The sequence below is a fragment of the Centruroides sculpturatus genome, unplaced genomic scaffold, assembly GCF_000671375.1.
Source record: "Centruroides sculpturatus isolate CEXI.00-Female unplaced genomic scaffold, Cexi_2.0 scaffold235, whole genome shotgun sequence".
NCBI classification, from domain to species: Eukaryota; Metazoa; Arthropoda; class Arachnida; order Scorpiones; family Buthidae; genus Centruroides; species Centruroides sculpturatus.
In genome coordinates, this window is record NW_019384436.1 from 419417 (window position 1) to 439549 (window position 20133).

Sequence of the window (20133 nt, forward strand, 5' to 3'; positions counted from 1 at the left end):
GGTGTCTTCTGGTTTAAGCAGCTGAGTGATGGATTGGTTTATGTCTGATGAACCTTCTCTATTCAGTCACAGACATATTACATTCACCCTTCGTTGTTTCTGGCATTTTAAAAAGAATGGGTTTTTTTTAACCCAAGAAGGACTTATTGGGCATCATTTAAAGAGTGTCTGTCTTTCAGAGTTTGTTACTTTCCTTGCTGTCTAGGTGCTGTATTGGACATTGAGTTGATCATTCACTTTGTACAACAACACATTTTTGAGTCCAACACTTTTAGCTGTCCAATTCAAGCAAAACTTGCCCATTATTTAGTTTCTTGGTGGAAGAGGGAGTTGACCTGTTTGAGGTCTTTACTTGAAGTTTCTCAACCATGTTAAGCATACTGGTGAGTGAGGGATTTAATCAAGAAATCTCTGCTCAACCATTTCTAATGTTTCCAGCAATTCCAGACTCACAAAAATTTTAGCCAAGGAATCCTGCTCTAAACTGGGTCCCTTGAAACTTCTCAGCAGTAAGTCTTTGACCTCTGCTCAGGGAACTATTTTCTACCTACTTCAGACTCATTTCTCAGGTTTCAGAATTCTATGAGATTTTGGTGTTTACTAAGCTTGTAAGCATACCCAATAGGGAAACTTGAACTTTGGCTAGATCACTAGTTTCCACTTTTAAGATTAAATAGGCAACTAAATCATTTGATCCATTTAACTCATTCGGGCCTGAACGTAATTATTCCAAATCAACTGCAATTTAGAATTGATATTTTGGCTGTTATTCTTTGTAATATCCGCTGTGGCATTTATTGGGCATTAGGAATTCTATCAAAAATATTGATAGAATTTCTCATATTAAGATTAAAACTATTTATACAAAGATTGTCCAATAAATATCTGGATTAATTTTATTACTTCAGACATACATATAAAATGAAATTACAAACACTATTTTTCTACATAGTCTCCTGCCATTTGCAAACAGTTTTTAATCAGTTTATCACTTTTTATATTCCAATAGTATAGAATTCTTTTGGATGACTCCAGAACTGTATCAATCACATCATCATTATCTGCAGACTTTTTCACAAAGATACAAGGTTTGTCCCAAAAGTAATGTATTGATTTTTTATTTCAAAGTATACAAGAGTGCATCAAACTATAAATGATTTCCTTCAAAGTACAACTCTTGTGAGGTCACACAGTGGTTTCAAAGTTTTTTCCACTGGTCATAGCAGTACTTGAAGTTGTTTTCCGTAAGGGTGTCTAGTTCGTTGCTTACAACTTTTTTTGATGTTTTCCACTGTCCCAAAATGATGACCTTTCAACTTGAATTTTATCTTAGGGAATAGTAGAAGTTACACGGAGCTAGGTCTGGGCTGTACGGAGGTTGTGGGAGTATGGGGATTTTTTCTCGGCCAAAAACTCTCGAATTGATAATGCTGTGTGAGCAGGTGCATTATCATGGTGCAGCATTCAAATCTTCTGCAATGTCCCTGCAGACTTGCTTGACCTGTTTTTGAGGTTGTTCCAAGACATCTTTGTAGAAGGTCTGATTAACTGTCTATCCTGAAGGTAAAAAGTCTTTACGTACAATTCCACAGCTATTGAAAAAAATAATAAGCATTGTCTTTACCCTGAATCTTTGTGCCATCTAAACACCACGTTTCTCAATAAAGTGGCATCTCCATAAGCTTTGGTTAAATCTACAAATGTCTTTGTTGCAGATTTCTTGAGTTCCACACAAAACTTGGTAGTGTAACATTGTTCAAAATTTTTCTCCATTTCAAGTGTAATGTGTTAAAACACTGTCTTACACAAACAGAGATTGTGCATGTTTGACTTAACCAATCAACTTGAAATAGGTCTAGACATGCTGGTAAGGTGTCTAGCAACATGAAAATACCAATTAATGATGTGTTAAGCTGTATAGTTATTAAATAAAAAATCAGTACACTTACTTTCGGGACAGACCTTGTATTTCTTTAAGAGATCAAACAGATGATATTCATTTGATGAGGAATGTATGAAGAATGATGCAACATTTTTCAGTTTATTTAGACAAGAACCTGTAGTTTTCTTGGTTATATATGCAGCCTTACATTATCCTGCAACAAGATATCTTTGTTTGACAATCCTGATAATTTATTATGTATAGTTTTATACTCTTATTGTTCACAGAACTTTTACTAATGCCAATATAGAATGGAGCTTCATTCATTGATCAATCAAAAACATATTTTCAACACTATTTGCATTCACAGTGATGATATCTATGGATTAGTTGATTGTCAGAAAAGTAGAGATCAATATAAATAAATATATTTTTAAATTGCTTGAAAAAATCTGTTCATTTTGATGTAATATAAGTCATAGGAAGTATTAACATATCTAAAGCAAATACAATATATGGAATACAAACAGAGCTATGGAGAAAACTATTTTTCAGTTACTTTATTATTTTTAAACATATGTTCTTAATTGCAAAACATATCTAAATAAGATGTTTGTAGTATTTATGAATAATGTCTATTATAGCATGTAGATTATTAAACAAATCCAATGCAAAATTTTAATCTTTCACAAATATTCTTATTAGTAGTGTGCATATATAAGTAGTGTATCATTGCTGTTAAAACAGTGATTAGACATTATCAATATATACAAATACACTATGTACCAGGAAGCAGGAACCAGGAAACTTACATATGCACTTGCTCTTGCATATTAAAATTTTTTAACTTTACCAGTTTCTCAAGCAACTTTTGAATGAATCTTTTTGAAATTAAAATATGTAAAGAATAGATTAAGACAGTGTGGATTAAGACCACTCCTGGCTGAATCCTGACTGGAAGCATTCATGTTAATGAATTGTGAGAAGGAAATTTTAAGCAAGGTTGAAAATCAAGGAATTATCAAACAGTAGTTCTAGCCAAATCAATTTCTCTATTATAAAAAATCTTATTATTTTAATACATGAACACATAGATATTATTTTTTGAATTCATTTTATACAGGAAAGTACAAAAATAATTTTATTTTACTAGTCTTAAGCACAGACCATGTTTCCCATCCTGCTTGAACAAATCCTATCTGCCCATGATGGTAATAAATGACTACAGTATCTTAGCAAAGGAACAACAGTCCTGTGAAACACTGCTATAATTTAAAAGAACCTTTAGTATCACATACAATTGCCTTTTATGTGGAAACATTTAATAATGTGGTCAAGCATGCAAGCACACAGTAACTGTTTGCTGTTCTGCAACAGATTTGTCCACAGATGTTGCAGTCATTGCTCTAAATCCTTCACACTCCTAGATGATCAAAGCTGGCATCTCATCTGATCCCACAAATGCTTAATGGGTAACAAATCTGGAGGCTGAGTAGGCTAAGAAAGTTTAATAATATGTAGAGACAGTCCTAGGAAATCCTATTTATGTGCAGCTGAGCATTATCTTTCTGGAAAATGGCTGTTTATAGCTCTGTCATGAATGTTAACATGTAAGGCCAGGTTTCCTGAATATACTGATGTGCTGTCAATGTGCTACTACTAGAAGTGACAGACTGATATAAAATATCTCATTGGCAGTGGAACAAGATGCTGCTCAGCAGTAAAGACAAGATTATAAATGCTTTAATCTTAACTTGGCAGATGCAGCTGTGTTAAGTTGCAATAATGGAAAATTACATCTGAATACATAACTTTTCTGTCAATGAGTGTAGTTAAGAACTTATATTAAATCCATTTATTTTTATTCAGAAAAACATTCCCCACATAGAAAATTTATTGAAGTATTTAAGAAAATACTAATATTCAATATAAGGAGAATTCATATCAAAGGAGAAATTAGATGATTGGTTTAGTGACTATTTCTGTAAATGAAGAAATGTTTTTATTGTAATAAAGAGTTTTTTGAAAACTGAAAAAAATTTGTATGGAAAGTTGCATTTGTATTAACATGTTTTAACATTACAAGATGATTTAATTACTTTAATAAATAAATTCCAAAGATTAAATCTTAAAATTAACATTATTAAATGTTCAGCTCTGTGTGTTATTTTTCATTACATTTATAATATTTATTAATTATTTTAGCCATTTACCATTAACATTCTACCAATATCCTCTTCCAATGCTGTTAATGATCTGATCTTTGACAAAAAAAAAAACTAACCTTTAAACTGTGTATTGACAAATTAATAAAATGTTTTTCAACATGTAAAGATTTTATATGGAAACAATGTCACACAGTCTCATCATAAACTATATTATAGATGTTGTATTTTACTAATTTTCATTCCTCAATAGATTATTTTATTTCCAAATGGTCATCTGTATGTCAAACAAAGTTAGTTAATTGTCTAATAGACTATTAACTAAAATATTCAAACCCATCTATTTTAATAAATTCTGTAAATTGTCATATATAGCATTTCTCATATTTGCTATTATTTATACAGCATTTCCTAAAGAACCGGAAGTAGCTTAAGCTTCACTAATTTCAATAAAAGAATATATACTTTGATAAGATATTGTTCTGAAATATTATAATGATTCAATTCCTTTTCCCATTTTTACACTAAGAATACCAATTGTTCAGCTTAAAACAAATCAAAAATATATCTTGCAATCATTATATACAGATCAAACATATCTTATTATTCCTTATTTATATTGTTACTTTTGTTTGTTTTGAAGAAAACTGTTTATACTTGGATTTCATTAAATTTAAAACAATTTGTAAGAATGTCTTAATGTAAGTTTTTCTTTATATTGTACAGATATCCTTCGTATAACAGTAGTTACGTTCTGAAAAAGTGCTGTGTTATGCAAATCCATGCTATATGAAACAAAGGACTAATGCAAAACATAGGGTTACATTCCATAAGTTAACAAAAGTATACTATTCTTTTTCATTACTAAGAGAAATGTGTTTATTAAAGCAATCAATACTTTACTTCCAATCAATAATTAATTAACAATCACAATTAAAAGTACTGTATTATGTGTTAATATTAATTTTAGTTAAATAAGGACATTTTCTTTTCATAAAGTATTGTCACCTTCTGAGGTCTTTGTTGATCTTGATCAGAAATATCAACAATGTTTTCATTTTTTTTTTTTATTTTTATCGTAAAAATTTTTTATGGATGACAAGATAAAAATGTTATTAGTCAAAAATTTATTCTGGTGGGTCATGTTTGCTCAGTTGAGTACCAAGTGACTTTTTCAAGAATTTTTGTCCGAATACTAAATTGTTTGAGTACTGACATACCACCATATTTTTTCATCATTTTTATGAGTGATTACTTACCTACAGTTAAAAAAAAGTTAATAACACACTTACCTAAAAATGTTTAAATAAACTTAACTAAATATGAAAATTAATCTATAAAAACAAAACACAGTGACAGTCTTAAAGGCTAAAATCTGAAAATAATTACGATGACACCCAGTTGATAGGAAAACTAGGACAAGAAAGTAAAAAATTACACTATCAGTTTTCAGTAAACCTGACAAAAGGCACAAAAGAATTTGAAAATTTCAATATTCTACAATCTGTGGACAAATTTCAGAAAATACATATGCTTACTTGAAAAAAAAAAAAATTGAATAAAGGAGTTTGCATTTAAAAGTTGTGAAATTTTGTATGGAAGATTTTCCAAATTCTTGAACTGTGTTAGAGTGAAACCAGAAACCATGTTGTACAGAGGATTTCTCCAATTTCAAACTGTGTTAGATCAAAACCATGTTTAGAAGTGCCATGTTATATGAGAGATACTCATATTTATACATTTTCTGTATGATATTTGTTTTAGTGATGGGACAATTAATCAGAATCAGGAATTGGAAAAATTGGATATTTTCTGGCAATAGGAATAGAGCAAATTCGTCACAATTTCTGATTTTTAAAATGATTCTTTCACATTTAATAAGAAAATTAATTATTTGTTTCAGTTGAAGATTAAAAATTTTTTAAATTATGATATTAAGTATTAGTTTATTGGAAACTTTCCTGTTGACAAAGCAGGGAGTACATGATGTCCTGTACAGTACATGAAGTGATGTTTGTCATGGCAGAGTTTTCTTTCACACAGTCAGAGCAATGAGAAATTGCACTTTATCAGTACTAAGTGTCTCCATTTTAGGAGAGATAGGGTGACATTAGGGCTTCCATCTGGCTGATATTGGGTCAGCTTGACCGGCAATTTGAAATCAAGACTGGCAGTTGACAAAAATATTTGTCAGCAAAACAGTTTAAAATAAAAAACAGAATTATATTTTAATTGAAAAAATATTATATAAAATTATTTTTAATATTTAGTATGTTTACTTATAATGATAAAATACTTGAACAACACCTTAATTTATTTAAACAAAAGTTTTCAGCCTATTTTCATAGCTCTGTCAGGTTTAAGAAGATTTGAACTTTTTTGTTAAACCTGATGCAGAGTTATGAAAAGGAGTTGAAAACTTTTGTTTAAATAAATTAAAATGTTGCTGAAAAAAGTATTTAGGGTGTTGTTCTAGCTAAATTAGTTTCATCTTTTATAGAAGTGTTTTTGTTATGATTCATAGATGATGCTGTAGTACAGCGCTGTCCAACTGGCGGCCCGCGGGCCGTATACGGCCCGCCAAATAATTTTTACGGCCCGCGAGTACATTTTACTATGAATAAATTTATGTTACTAAATTATTATTATTAATATTAAAATTATTTTACTACCGTGTTTACCCGAAAATAAGACAGTGCCTTATATTAATTTTTGCTCTGAAAAATGCGCTAGGTCTTATTTTTTCCAGGAAGAAGAATTCACATTTATTATTGAACAAAAAAATTCCCAAGTCGAACTTAGACGAGAGTGACGTATATCCGGTGTGTCGAACTGTCGCCTTTTTATAGCGTCGAGATCGGACTCGCTGACCAATTAGTGCTCACTGAACCGTAGCACTATGCAAATGTCATGTGGCGTGATTCCCAGCCGACCAATTAGCCATCACCAACCTTCTTGGCCCCCGAAATGTTTGGTGAAGAAAATATGGCCCGCGGGCTATGATAAGTTGGACAGCGCTGCTGTAGTACATTAAATTTTCAAATGCAATTCATGCAATTTTAAATAAAAATAATTGTTCTCAGTAAGTTTGCTTCCATTTTGAATTTTAAAAATTGATTTTTTAAAATGAGTCGCTTTAGGCATTTGTTTGATTCTTCTTTTCATCGAAAAAAGTTCATGCAATTGTACACTTACAAAAACTTGGCTTAAGTGAATGAATTCAAAACTTGGTTAACTCATGATGATGATGATGATATTTATTCAGCTTGTTGCATTATTTGCCAACCTCATTTAGTGTTTAATACAATAGAATTAAAGCATTTACAAGGCATATCAATTGTGAGAAACATTAAAAAAGAAATACATCGTTGTATTTATTTTCTTCCTCCTCCTGGTCATTACATCAGCCAACAAAGCAGTTTCAAAAGACGACAACCTAAGTGACATGATAGAATAGTTCTTTGAGTAAAATGGAATTTCTAAATAGTTCTTTCAAAATTGAGTATATAAACAAACTTTGGATTGAAGGTTATGTTTTGCTCTTTTCAAAAAGAAATATTCTTATTCCATAATTAAAAAAGTGTGAAAACCATGGTATTAGCATTTCAAAATATAAAATAAGCAATATTATTAATAATAAAGGGAAAACTTATCATGCATAGCTTTTAAACAGAACAACACCAAATGAATATTTGAAGAATGTACATATGTACTTTGATTATTTCAAAAGTAAGATCTCTGGTCTTAAAAGAAAAACCATTGATTCAAATAAAAATTTGCAATGCCTACAAATACCTCTGTATCAACTGTAAACAAGATAATAAACAAAGAGTTAAATCTTAAACAAAACAGAAGACACACTACCTTTTATTTAGGCATGTTGTTGAACACAAAACACAATGTAGATTGCTTTATGAAAATCATTAGCCAAAAGATGGAAATATATTGTGGCTATTGTTGAAACATGGATTTATTTAAATTATTGTGATAGTAAATAGAATTTTTTTGATATAAAAGAGAATAAAAAGACTTTCAAACTTGGAACTAAGAATTCAAAAAAGTTTCAGTAAGAGATTCATGATTATTGCTGGTATTATCTGCAATGGGAAATTAAAGTTAAGAAAAGTTGAATGTTAAGATCAGTTTTATATATTACCAAAATAATATTTTAACACCTATGTTTAAAGAAGAAATACAATCTCTTTATCCACAGAGCCTTCAAGAATAGAAGTTTATCAGGATAAGGCAAGAGGTTACCAGTCATGCATTCAAATCTACCACTAAATTTCTTGAAAAAATAAAAGCAATAAGTATTGACTATACCTTACGAACATATTCTTTCAAAGTCTTCTGACATGTCTCTAATTGACTAATGTGTCTTTGAATTATCAAAAATCGCTTTCTAAATGCAGATATAGAACAATAGTAGTCCAGAAAAAATAAGAAATAAGCCTTTTTTTTTTATTTAAAATATTAATTATATTGCAAAAGAATTGTTCTAAAACTGTGTAAACATCCTCTGTATTATATAAATATTAAATTATTACTACTTGAAAATAATGTAAATAATTTTTGGTTTAATTAAGGTACATCTGGAAAAAAAAGAAAAAGAAAAATAAGTGCAAGTGAAGATGAAGATAGTAGAGGTAAATATGATCAGTTATAATTATCTTAAAAATTAGCATACAGTATTTTAATTTAAACAATGTTTATAAATCGTAAGTTAAAAAATATTTTGTATTTTGTCATTAAGGCTAGAAATTAGATATATTAACTGAATTGTTAAAATTTGGAAAGAACAGACTAATCAAGAATAATAATAATAACTGATGCAGAGAAATATTTGATTATGTATGTTAAAAATCTCATTGCTAATAATTTAATTTCAAATTTTATTTATATTACAGGAACATTATCTTCAAAGGGTTATAATGGGCCATCATTATCAAAAATCTATAACAGTTCATACAGAAATAATAAACCAGCTGAGGTAAGAAATTTTTATAACTTATTATTTAATTGCATACTTTATTGCTGCTTTTGTTTTTCCCCCCACTTATTTTAACATTGATTAATCCATCATTTGTATTCATTGTGTACTGTCATAAAAAATTTAAAATCAATTTCTATTCCTCATTTTACCAGAAAAATTTATTTTCTTTCTAAAGTTCTAAAAAATGATTATTGTGTATTGATAATTGTTGATGGTAATGATGAATAAACAAGTGGAAATGGGTTTTAATTTCATTATTGAAATGTAGCATGAAAATTTTGTTTATAATGTTTATAATTTTAATATTATAATGAACTATTAAAGACTAATTAATTATTGACAAACAATTTCTGAATTACATCAGGCTGTAATAATGCTACTAATTACTAATTAAATATCAAGTAATTAATCAAGTAGCTAGAGGTAGGCATTAGGCACTATCTTTTCTTTTGGAGTAATTTTTAACTTGAGATACAAAGCAGCTATGAAACCAATCAAAAAATATAGCACCTGTAATTCATACTTTTTATTTGTGTACCAATAAATAGGAAGCAATGAGTTTACAAATCTTTCACTCCATGTAAAGTTTGAAACACAGTTGATTAGTATGGGTTTTGTTATATAATTCCAGATGCATTAGAACATAAAAGTAAAGTGTTTGGCTTTAGAAGTCTTAAATCCAGAAGTAGATTTCTCATTTTTAAAAATGTAAGTGCATTTTGGCATTTTCTTCTGACAAAAAAAAAATTTATTAGCATTATATAACTGATCTGCTGTTACTTTCTTCTATAATCTTGGAAAGATTTGTTTGAAATCTCTGGGCTGTTTCTATGTTAGAAATAAAATGAAAATTATAGAAAAAATTATATGCAAAGAAAATTATATTTTGAATCTGTGAAACAAGCCTTACTAGTGCTAAATTTGTGTTTATGTGTGATTCATTAAAATAAATACATTCATGCTCTCTTAAATGCTGGTAAATCTTTAGTGCCTTTAGTTTTATGCTTTGACTGTTCAAAGGCATATTCCTTGCAGAACAATCCTCTATTCAAAACAAACACTTTTATTTTTGGCCTCAAAGTATACATTTATTCAAACTTACTAAAAATATAGTAGAAACTTAGAAGAAACTGGTTCATATTTTATTTTCAGTTTTTTTAATTGTTTGAATAGTTGTCTCATTTAGATTCACATCTTTGCAATGACTACTAATTTCTCATTATTTATGTTTTTATTTAATACGCATACTGAATATACTCCTTGATGCCGGGAGCAAAACCATCTCCCAAAAAAACAAAATACACAACACTTAAATACAATAGACATAAGATTACAAACAAATATTATGTATTATTACAATATTAATTTAAATAAATAACAATTTAAATATTAAAGTTTAAAAAACAAATATAATAATTAAAGTTTAAAGCTAAAGTATAAAGTTAAAGTTTGGGAGCATCTGTCAAAAATAATACAAAACCAATAAACAAGATAAAAATAAAAGAATCAACCAAAAGAGAAAGCAAATTGCTTACCTATAAAAAGAAATAAATTAATAACAAAAACACAGCACTAACAGATACTCCCAAACAACACCAGCAGTAAGGCCAATTTTACAGTAGAGGAATCATGCCCCCTAAGACAAAAAATCAACAGATTTTCTTAGAAAACAAAACACTTTAAATTGATAACATGGTTCTGATAAAATTTTAAGAAATAAAGACCTAGTAAGAACTTCACAACCAAAAATTTCATCATGTAACACTTTAAGACACCCACATTTAGCCAAAATATGCCAAGCATCCACAATTTCATTCTCAACACAAAAGTTACACAATTCTTCCAAATAATTATTCAAAACATTCAGAGAATTACACCTAACCTGTATAAATAAAGACAAAATATTAAGGGAAACATCTTAATTATATAAAAAATTATCAAAAAAAGTAGCATTTAAATTCTTATACCAGCAATTATATACACTATTATTTATTTTTTCATTTATATTGTATAAAAAATTATCAAAAATGTTAACGAGGAGAAGAGACCAGTCCATTAAATCCACATCATTATTAATAAGATTAATACCATGATTATTACAGGTATCAATAAAATAACATGTCCAGTCTATATACTTTTCATTAAGTATAAATTTCAGACAAACTTTACTCAAACGATGATCATCAAGATTAGAAATTCTTATAATCCAATTTTTTATCCTACTAAATAATATAAATTTTATAAATCAAAGCACATTCCATCATGATTAAATAACCTGGAGTACAATGAGGTAAATAAAATAACTGTTTAATAAATTCAACCTGTATACCATCACCATTGACCAAGTTAAAACCCCAAATCTCTGAAGCATATAATAAAGAGGGCAAAACCACAGTTCTCAATAAACATAAATAATCAGTCAGATTACATAGTTTGGCAGATTTCCCTAAATGGTTAACTTTATTCATCAATACTCTAGCATGAGTTCTCTTATTAATATAATGCATACGGAATAAACCATTAAATGAAAATGTAACACCCAAATTTATAGTTAGAGACAACTTGAATTGGAGAACCCATAAACCACCATTTATCTGCCCTCGCATTCTTACCTCCTCTTCTAAATACAACAATCTTAGACTTATTCAAATTCAATTTCAAACCATTTTCATCTAAATAAATTGCCAATTTATCAATCAATCTCTGCAGTCCAACCACAGAATCAGATAAAATTACAATATCATCAGCGTAAGCCAATATTTTAATCTGGAAACCATTTATTTCTATACCATCACCGGAGAATTAATAATGCCAAAGAGATCATTCAAAAAAATACTAAATAAAATTGGGCTCAAAATATAGCCCTGCTTAACACCAGTCTTAGAGAACATTAATGGCGAATAGTTACCTCCAACTCTTACCATAAGCAAGGAGTTTTCATACAAAGCAATGAGTAAAGATACAAATTGATAACTAAAACCATAACGCAACATCTTTAACCACAGCAAATTCTTACAAATTCTATCAAATGCAGAAAATAAATTAACAAAAAATGCATACACTTTCCTATGTTTCTGTAAAAAAGTTTTCTGGATAACTGTATACAAAACAAAAATATTATCCAATGTGGAATAACTAGCCCTGAAACCTGCCTAATTTTCATGCAATATATTTTTAACTTCTAACCATCGAGTCAACCTTCTGTACAGAATAATACAAAACAATTTCGAAGCACAAGATGATAACCAGATACCTCTATAATTACCAGGAACATCCTTCCTACCATTCTTATAAATCAGAATTAAAATACTTATCTTCCAAGACTCTAGTATTATCCCAGTGTCAAAAATCTTTGAGAAAAGACTCAAAAGATGTGGTCTCAACAACTCAAAATTCCAAAATTCCATTGGGATTCCATCAAAACCTGGGGTCTTATTTGGCTTCTACTTCCTTAAAGCATCATTAAGCTCACTTATAGAGAATTCATGGTCCAAAAGTTCATCATACCAATTCTACAAGAATTAAAAATTGAAATATCCACAAAATAAGGATCCAAGGAACCAAATAAATTAAAAAAGTGATGAAACCAATCATCAATAGGAATAAAGCTGAAATTATGAGACTGAGCCTGCTTAACGTGACGGAAATAACTCCAAAAAAGTCTATTATCTTTCCTAAAATAATTCTGAATTTTACCAGGAAATGATTTTTTTTTTTTTTTTGCAATTCAAAACATTCACCAAACTTCGTAACATAACAAAACACAAATGATCATTAGAATCATTGCTTTTCCTAAAAGATCCCTAGGCTCTATTCCTAGCACTAATTAACATCCTACAGTCCAAATTGAACCATGAAAAAGAATTGTTATGTCTCCTGATATTAAATCCCCACTTACAAGCCAAACTAAAAAGACAATTACTCAGGTCTTCCATTGAATCAAACTTATTTAAAATACATATTTTCTCCAAAACCAACCTTAATTCATCCTTTCTGGATTCATTCCAAAACAATCTATTAATCCTCTGTCTCTTCTCGAAAGAGACCGACCTATCATTACCAGAAGTCAGTTGTAAAATCAATGTGTTATGGTTGGAATCCAAAAACTGATTCATGTTAAGAGAGAAAACATCTTTCCAAATTAATGGAGAAACTATAACCAAATCAATAACTGAACAACCATTACTACAGATAAAAGAATATTCACCTGCTTCATCTCCTAAACATCTCCCATTAACAATAATCATATTTAAATCATCACATAAATGAAGCAACTTTCTACCACAAGAATCAATTACTAAGTCTTTTGAATTCCTATTCAAAGGACAAGCATATCAAAAGAATTGCAAAATGTGTCAGAAATTATATTCTCCAATCCAATTCTAGCATTAAAGTCACCAGCGATCAATGATTCCTATTATCTAATATCAATACCAGTTAAAGTATCAAAAATAGACTGCCAGTCATTTTTCCAAAAATAAACAAAACATACCAAAATATTACCAAGTTCGGCATCAAATTTGACAAGTATTAAAAAGTAATCTTGATAAACAACAATACAGGGAAAAGAGGATCTTATTGCTAATAACCAGCCTGCACAATAACAACCTTTCGTGTGCAGCTTAAAAGCCTTTCCAAAATGAAGAGTATAACCTTGCAAACAATTAGTTAAGTCCAAATTTCTATTAGTAGAGCCATACCAGGTTTCAGAAAGAAATACAATATCATACTGCAATAAATACTTCCAAAAAACTCAGGTTTATTAAATAAACCAGCACAATTCCAATTCAAAAAAGAAGTACCCCTATCCAGTAGTTACTAGGATGAAACAGGCTTAACCTAGTTACAATCAACATCATAAAAGTACTTTGTTCCATCAATAATAATTTTATCATAAACTATTTTTACCATTCGCGCTCCAGAAAGTTTTGATTGTCTACTGAAATCCCGAAGCCTAAATCTAATATTTCTCACTCTAGGAGAGAAGTCATCATTTACATAGACACCATCCAGTTTTAACTCCAGAATTCGTTTCTTAAAGTACATTTTTTCATAATAATCAACAAAAGTACAAACAATTAATCTAGGGAAATTGGTCTTTTTCTTACCCACTCTCATTGTTCTATCAGTCTTAATGTTGGGCATCTGTAAAACTCATGTAGCAAATTCAACTACTTTCTCTTTCATTTCTAGAGACGATTTATCCCGAACCTCTTCTAAACCAGAAATAACATTATTTATTCGATGTTAGTTATCCAAAAAATCAAGTTCACGAGTAGTATTGTTAAACTTTTTGTAACATTACTTTGATCACTTAAACTACAATTTTTATCAGCCAATTTTTCTAATGTTTCTTATCTATTATCTAACTCAGCCAAACCTTAATCTAAATTTTTTAACCATTTGGATGCATAATTTAATCTAGAAATAAGTTTGTCGACCTTAGAATTCATGGATAAATGTAAACACAACAGGACATGTATACCCTCTTCGAGGTTAAAATCTTCTTCCTGAAGATATGCAAATTATTCCTCCTCTCAACTCTTCAAAGATTTCTTTTTACTACTAGTCTCTTCTTCCCTGAAGCTCAGTGAATACAGCTTTCTTTTCGGATTAACTGTCATAATAGTAAAAACTTACCTATAAAAAAGAAATAAATTAGTAACGAAAACACAGCACTGACAGATGCTCTCAAACAACACCAGCAGTAAGGCCAATTTTATAGAGGAATCACGCCCCCTGGTAAGAACTTTGCAACCAAAAATTTCATCACGTAACACTTTAAGATGCTCGCATTTAGTCAAAATATGCCAGGCATCCACAGTTTTGTTCTCAACACAAAAGTTACACAATTCTCTCGAATAATTATTCAAAAAATTCAGAGAATTACACCTAACCTATAAAAAAGAAATAAATTAGTAATGAAAACACAGCACTGACAGATGCTTCCCAGTTTCTCACTAGATACAACTTATCCACAATTCTAAATTTTTTCCAAAGATATAAATATTTTGCTCAACTTTGATTTTTTTTCCTCCTTAATTTTAGTAGTCATGGCTGGGTAAAAGTTTTCTTTTTTATGTAAGGAAGCATTATCTAAAACATCTCTTCAGTATTATACAAGACAGTTACCATGAAATAAGGAGACACTGCTAAAGTGACTTCTGTCATTTTATTGCTAGGACAAGTGAATGCCTGGAAATTTCATACCATATGAAGTTATATATTATAAAGATTGGTTTAAATTTTGAATTTACATACTGTGTTACATATGGATCTATCGTTTTATATGAGCACTGTCATATAAAATGATAGATCAGTACTTATTTTTCACAAGTTTTTTCCCCACATTATCTAAATTCATATTATGTGATTTAATATTTATCTTGTATACTAGTACTTTATCAATTAACAGGAGTTATTATACTGGATTTATGGATGCATAAATTTAGTCTTACAGATCAGAAATAATATTTTTTTATTTAGTTCACCTGTACACATACACTTTAAACTTGTGTTTCAGACTTGTTTGTCCCTCATCAACAGGCATTCAAAAGACACTTTAAATTCAATATTTTCAAACTCCTTCATAATTCCTAGTATATTCGTAATCAACATTAACCATATAATTTCATACATATTCATCTTAGATTATTCTATATAAAGGGTGTCCCAACAAAAACGAAACGACAGAGATATCGCGTTCATCCAAGCAAATCGCTCAGACAGGTCGATTTTATTCTCAAGGGGGACATCTTCTGCAATGAAGTTTTTGCGATTCTGAATACAACAGACAACAAAATTTTTAAAAACTTATTCATTTTTTATTAACTAAACAAACATTTATTTCAAATAAAGTAACAAACTATTAAAAAACATAAAAAAAACCTTTCAAGCTAAAGCTCTCCAAGACGTCCGCAGATGGCGTGATGTCTTTTAACCAATGAGCGGTCGAGTCTTCAGATGTTGTCCGAGTAGCGTTCCTATGGCGACCAACATCGTCTGTCGAACGACTAAAAGTCTAGCTTAAAAGGTTTTTTTAATGTTTTTTAATCGTTTGTGTTACTTTATTTGAAATAAATGTTTGTTTAGTTAATAAAAAATGAATAAGTTTTTAAAAATTTTGTTGTCTGTTGTATTCAGAATCGCAAAAACTTCATTGCAGAAGATGTCCCCCTTGAGAATAAAATCGACCTGTCCGAGCGATTTGCTTGGACGAACGCGATATCTCTGTCGTTTCGTTTTCGTTGCGACACCCTGTATAGTGTATATATAGAATATAGTATATACTACAGAGTGTAGATTGATGAATACGTATGAAATTATATGGTTAATGTGGATTACGAATATACTAGGAATTATGAAGGAGTTTGAAAATATTGAATTTAAAGTGTCTTTTGAATGCCCGCTGATGAGGGACAAACAAGTCTGAAACACAAGTTTAAAGTGTATGTGTACAGGTGAACTAAATAAAAAAATATTATTTCTGATCTGTAAGACTAAATTTCTGCATCCATAAAACCAGTATAATAACTCCTGTTAATTGATAAAGTACTAGTATACAAGATAAATATTAAATTAAGATATAGGACACAAAGGCATAATAATTAATTATATTATGTGACCCTGCATTATATAGAAGTCTACTGTATCTTTAATTTGAAGTTAAGATATTTACTTCAGTTGAATTAAAGTCTGAAATTTAGAAAAGACAGAATTTGACCATATTACTTCTTATAACATTTATTTTCAAAATAGTACAATATAAAAAATTTAAAATTGATAAAACTTCTTATTTGTTTGGAAAAAGTTGAAGTGATTTCTTAATTTTTACAAGGAAAGAACATGTACAGTAGAACATTATCCGGACCTCCATTATCCGGATTGTTCAAAATAAACAAAAATTTTACGAATTTGCTGATTTGCACTTTGCGAATTACGACACTGTTTATGTACGTGATGGAATGCATAACTTTTTTGTTTCAACAACGTCTTACCCATCACAGTGGTCGTAAACTCTTAAATATATTTTACGTAGTAATAAAAATATAACTTGACATATGTAGTTATAAATAATTTATATTTAAATTATATCATTTCTATGACCAAGGGCGGCGTAAGGCATGGACGACGTGGGCCACCGCCTATGCCTCGCGGTCCGAAGGGCCTTGTGCCTCGAAGGTTTATGCATTATTTAAAAGCCGTGAATGCGACGAAAAAATTTTACTCGTAAAACGATAAATAGTTTGTCAAATTTTTATTCATAAAAATGCAGTTTCAACTGCTTTTTATTTTATAAAACCCGTCTTCTTGCGCCACCAGAGGGCCTTTTAAACAATAGGTAGTCTGTTACCATTGGTCAGTAGTAGTCCAAATTCAATATGAACATTTGTTTCTTGAAAATTTGATCACGATTTAAATACAGTATTTACTTTTAATATTACTGATATGTCATCGAAAAGAAAACGTGTTGTATTATCATTAAAAGACAAATTAAAGTATTTGTTTCGATTATCCGGATTTTTCCTTATCCGGACTACCTTCATCCCCAATTAGTCCGGATAATCGAGGTTCTACTGTACAAATTTGGTATTAATACATTAACTGTGTTTCCTGTATTTCATTTTCTCATAGATAAATGAGGCATGGCCATATGATACAGTTTCATTATTTATAGATAGAAAATTAAATTTTATTTATTTTGAATATATCAGTTTAAAATGATAAAAACATATAGTTCAATAGATCAGTAATAAGACTGATTAAAAAACAATAATCTTTACAACGTGCAGAAATATTGTCATAATGTTATAACAAAACAGTGTAATAATTATGATAAAAAAAGTAAAATAATAATAATAATAATATTGAACATATATGACATTATTAGGAAGTTTCTAGATGTTGACACACATATCAATAACACAGCTTAATGTTACACTTGTTTGGGTAGCTATGCCTTGACTTTAGTCTGGCATAGCACTTGGCACCAGTACCAACTGAGCATGACATTCACAACCATTCACAACATAATAATAATAGAATTTTTAATTGTAATGCACAAACTTAACAATAGAAAATATATCATCATTAGAAACTTCTTCCTTAAATTAAAAATAATGCATGCAGATAGTTTTATACAAATTATAATATATTTTCGTATTAAAATTAATAATAATTGATATCATCTCATAACATTTTCTAGTTATTTCGGAAAGATCTCATTAGTGCAATGAAACTTCCTGATAATGAGCAACTTTATCCAGAAGATTATTGGGTAATTTCTGACTCTTGGAAATTAGAATGGGAGAGAGGAGTTCAAGTACCTGTTAATCCTGATTTGATTCCTGCTGCAAGTACTAAATTTAGAAATAAGTAAGTACTAAACTTTAAGAATTTAAACTGAGCAGTTGTTTTGTTCTTTTTTTAGCAAGCTAAAAATTTTATTTAATTATAAGGTAGCAAAACTTGTGAATATTTATTATTTTATAATTAAGTAAAATTTAAGTCTAGTAGATTGCAAGATATTTAATTTAACATATATACCAGAATATAAGTATGCATTTTAAGCCTGAAAAAAATTTATCCAAAATTAGAATTGAATTATATGATGGGTGTAAAATGCCAATCTTTACCATAGAGTGATAAACAAGTGCAATTGCTGTGCATTACTTACTATAACTCCAACAGGCTATCATAAATATTTTCAACTAAAACTCACGTCTGGTTGACTTATTTAAGTTAACATAGAATTTAATTAAATACACAAGTTGTCCAACAAATAAATTAACATTATATGTGAATATCTTTTCACACTTCTTTGTGAACACATTTGAAGATACTAATATTGTATGTAAAGTAACTATTTACATATATTTAAAAATACAGTTAGACTATTTATCTGGATTTTTGGAATATGTGATTGGTTTGACTAGTTGTTTCTTTTCAAAACATTACACATTTTGTAGAAAAATTATTTTTTGCAATGTTTATGAGACCATTGAAACTGGCAAAGTTCTCACCATTCAATGTTTGTGAAATAGACCATTAGAGAAGTGATATTCTAACCTAATACAAAAGAAAGTAACTGTTTTTTTCTTTTTTTGTAAAGCTAAAAATATGTACTTATTGTATGTAGAAAATTCCCATTCACCTGTACTTTTGTACTTATATTTCTTCATGTGTTTGAAAAAAATCAAAAAGTCAGGGAATTTGTCTCTTTGGCTGCCTTATTGATTTCATTTGCTGATGGCATGGCTAAGTATAGGTGACATGAAATAATGTGGTACAAGCAAAATATATATATATATTAATTACACCAGGTCTTTGTTTTTTTTTTTAATTGAAAAATTTTTATCATTAGAGGACACCACAAGACATAAATCCATCTTTTATGATACAGTGGGTGATCGGTTAACGAACATAATCCGTTCCAAGACTTTGTTAACCGATTATCGATTTACCATAGGTTTCTATGGGAATTTAATTAATTCGTTCTAAAGACCCCAAAAAATAAAAAATATATACTTTCTTACTACGTTTATTTATATGTAATAATAAAAATACATACACACACAGTCTTGCATTTTTATTAGTCATATTTTTTTCCGTTTGAAATGGTTAAAGAATATGTCTAATGTCAATTGCTTTCCTCTCTTCAGGATTTTTCGTAAGTAATTAATAGCATTGCAATTGTAGAAATCCCAAGCCTCAACCTGGTTTAGATGCCATTCTAAGACCGTTGTTCTGACATCCTCCCACTTCTTCAAAGGATCTTTAATAACAGATATCGGCATTAATCCTCTTTTTCAGAAAGAATCATATCTCGCCGAGATTCTTGGTGTTCTTCATTCAAGAGTTCTTGGCGTTCTTCTGTCGTCAGATCTGTTTCAGGTTCCATTATGAACTCTTCGATGTTATTTATTTCTCAGATGTGATTTTTGTTACTCCTTTAGCTGCTTGAGTCTTCTGGATCATACAGTATTTTTCTTAAATAAGATTGAACTGCAGCCTACTTTAGACCTGTTCATGCCATACTGCCCAGCAACATTAGGTATCTTCTGCCCACTCTCTACCTTTGCTATTATACTCTC

General features: G+C 29.5%; 1 protein-coding gene across 1 annotated transcript in view; it reads left to right on the top strand.

Annotated features, from left to right (window-relative positions):
• Positions 1-20133, top strand: part of LOC111619949 (protein Jade-3-like) — a 56606-nt gene that overhangs the window by 8467 nt on the left and 28006 nt on the right. Inside the window, exons 3-5 of the mRNA XM_023361780.1 lie at positions 8634-8693; positions 8955-9037; positions 18246-18415. Coding sequence (XP_023217548.1) covers positions 8634-8693; positions 8955-9037; positions 18246-18415 — 313 coding nt within the window. The remainder of the gene's footprint in view (positions 1-8633; positions 8694-8954; positions 9038-18245; positions 18416-20133) is intronic.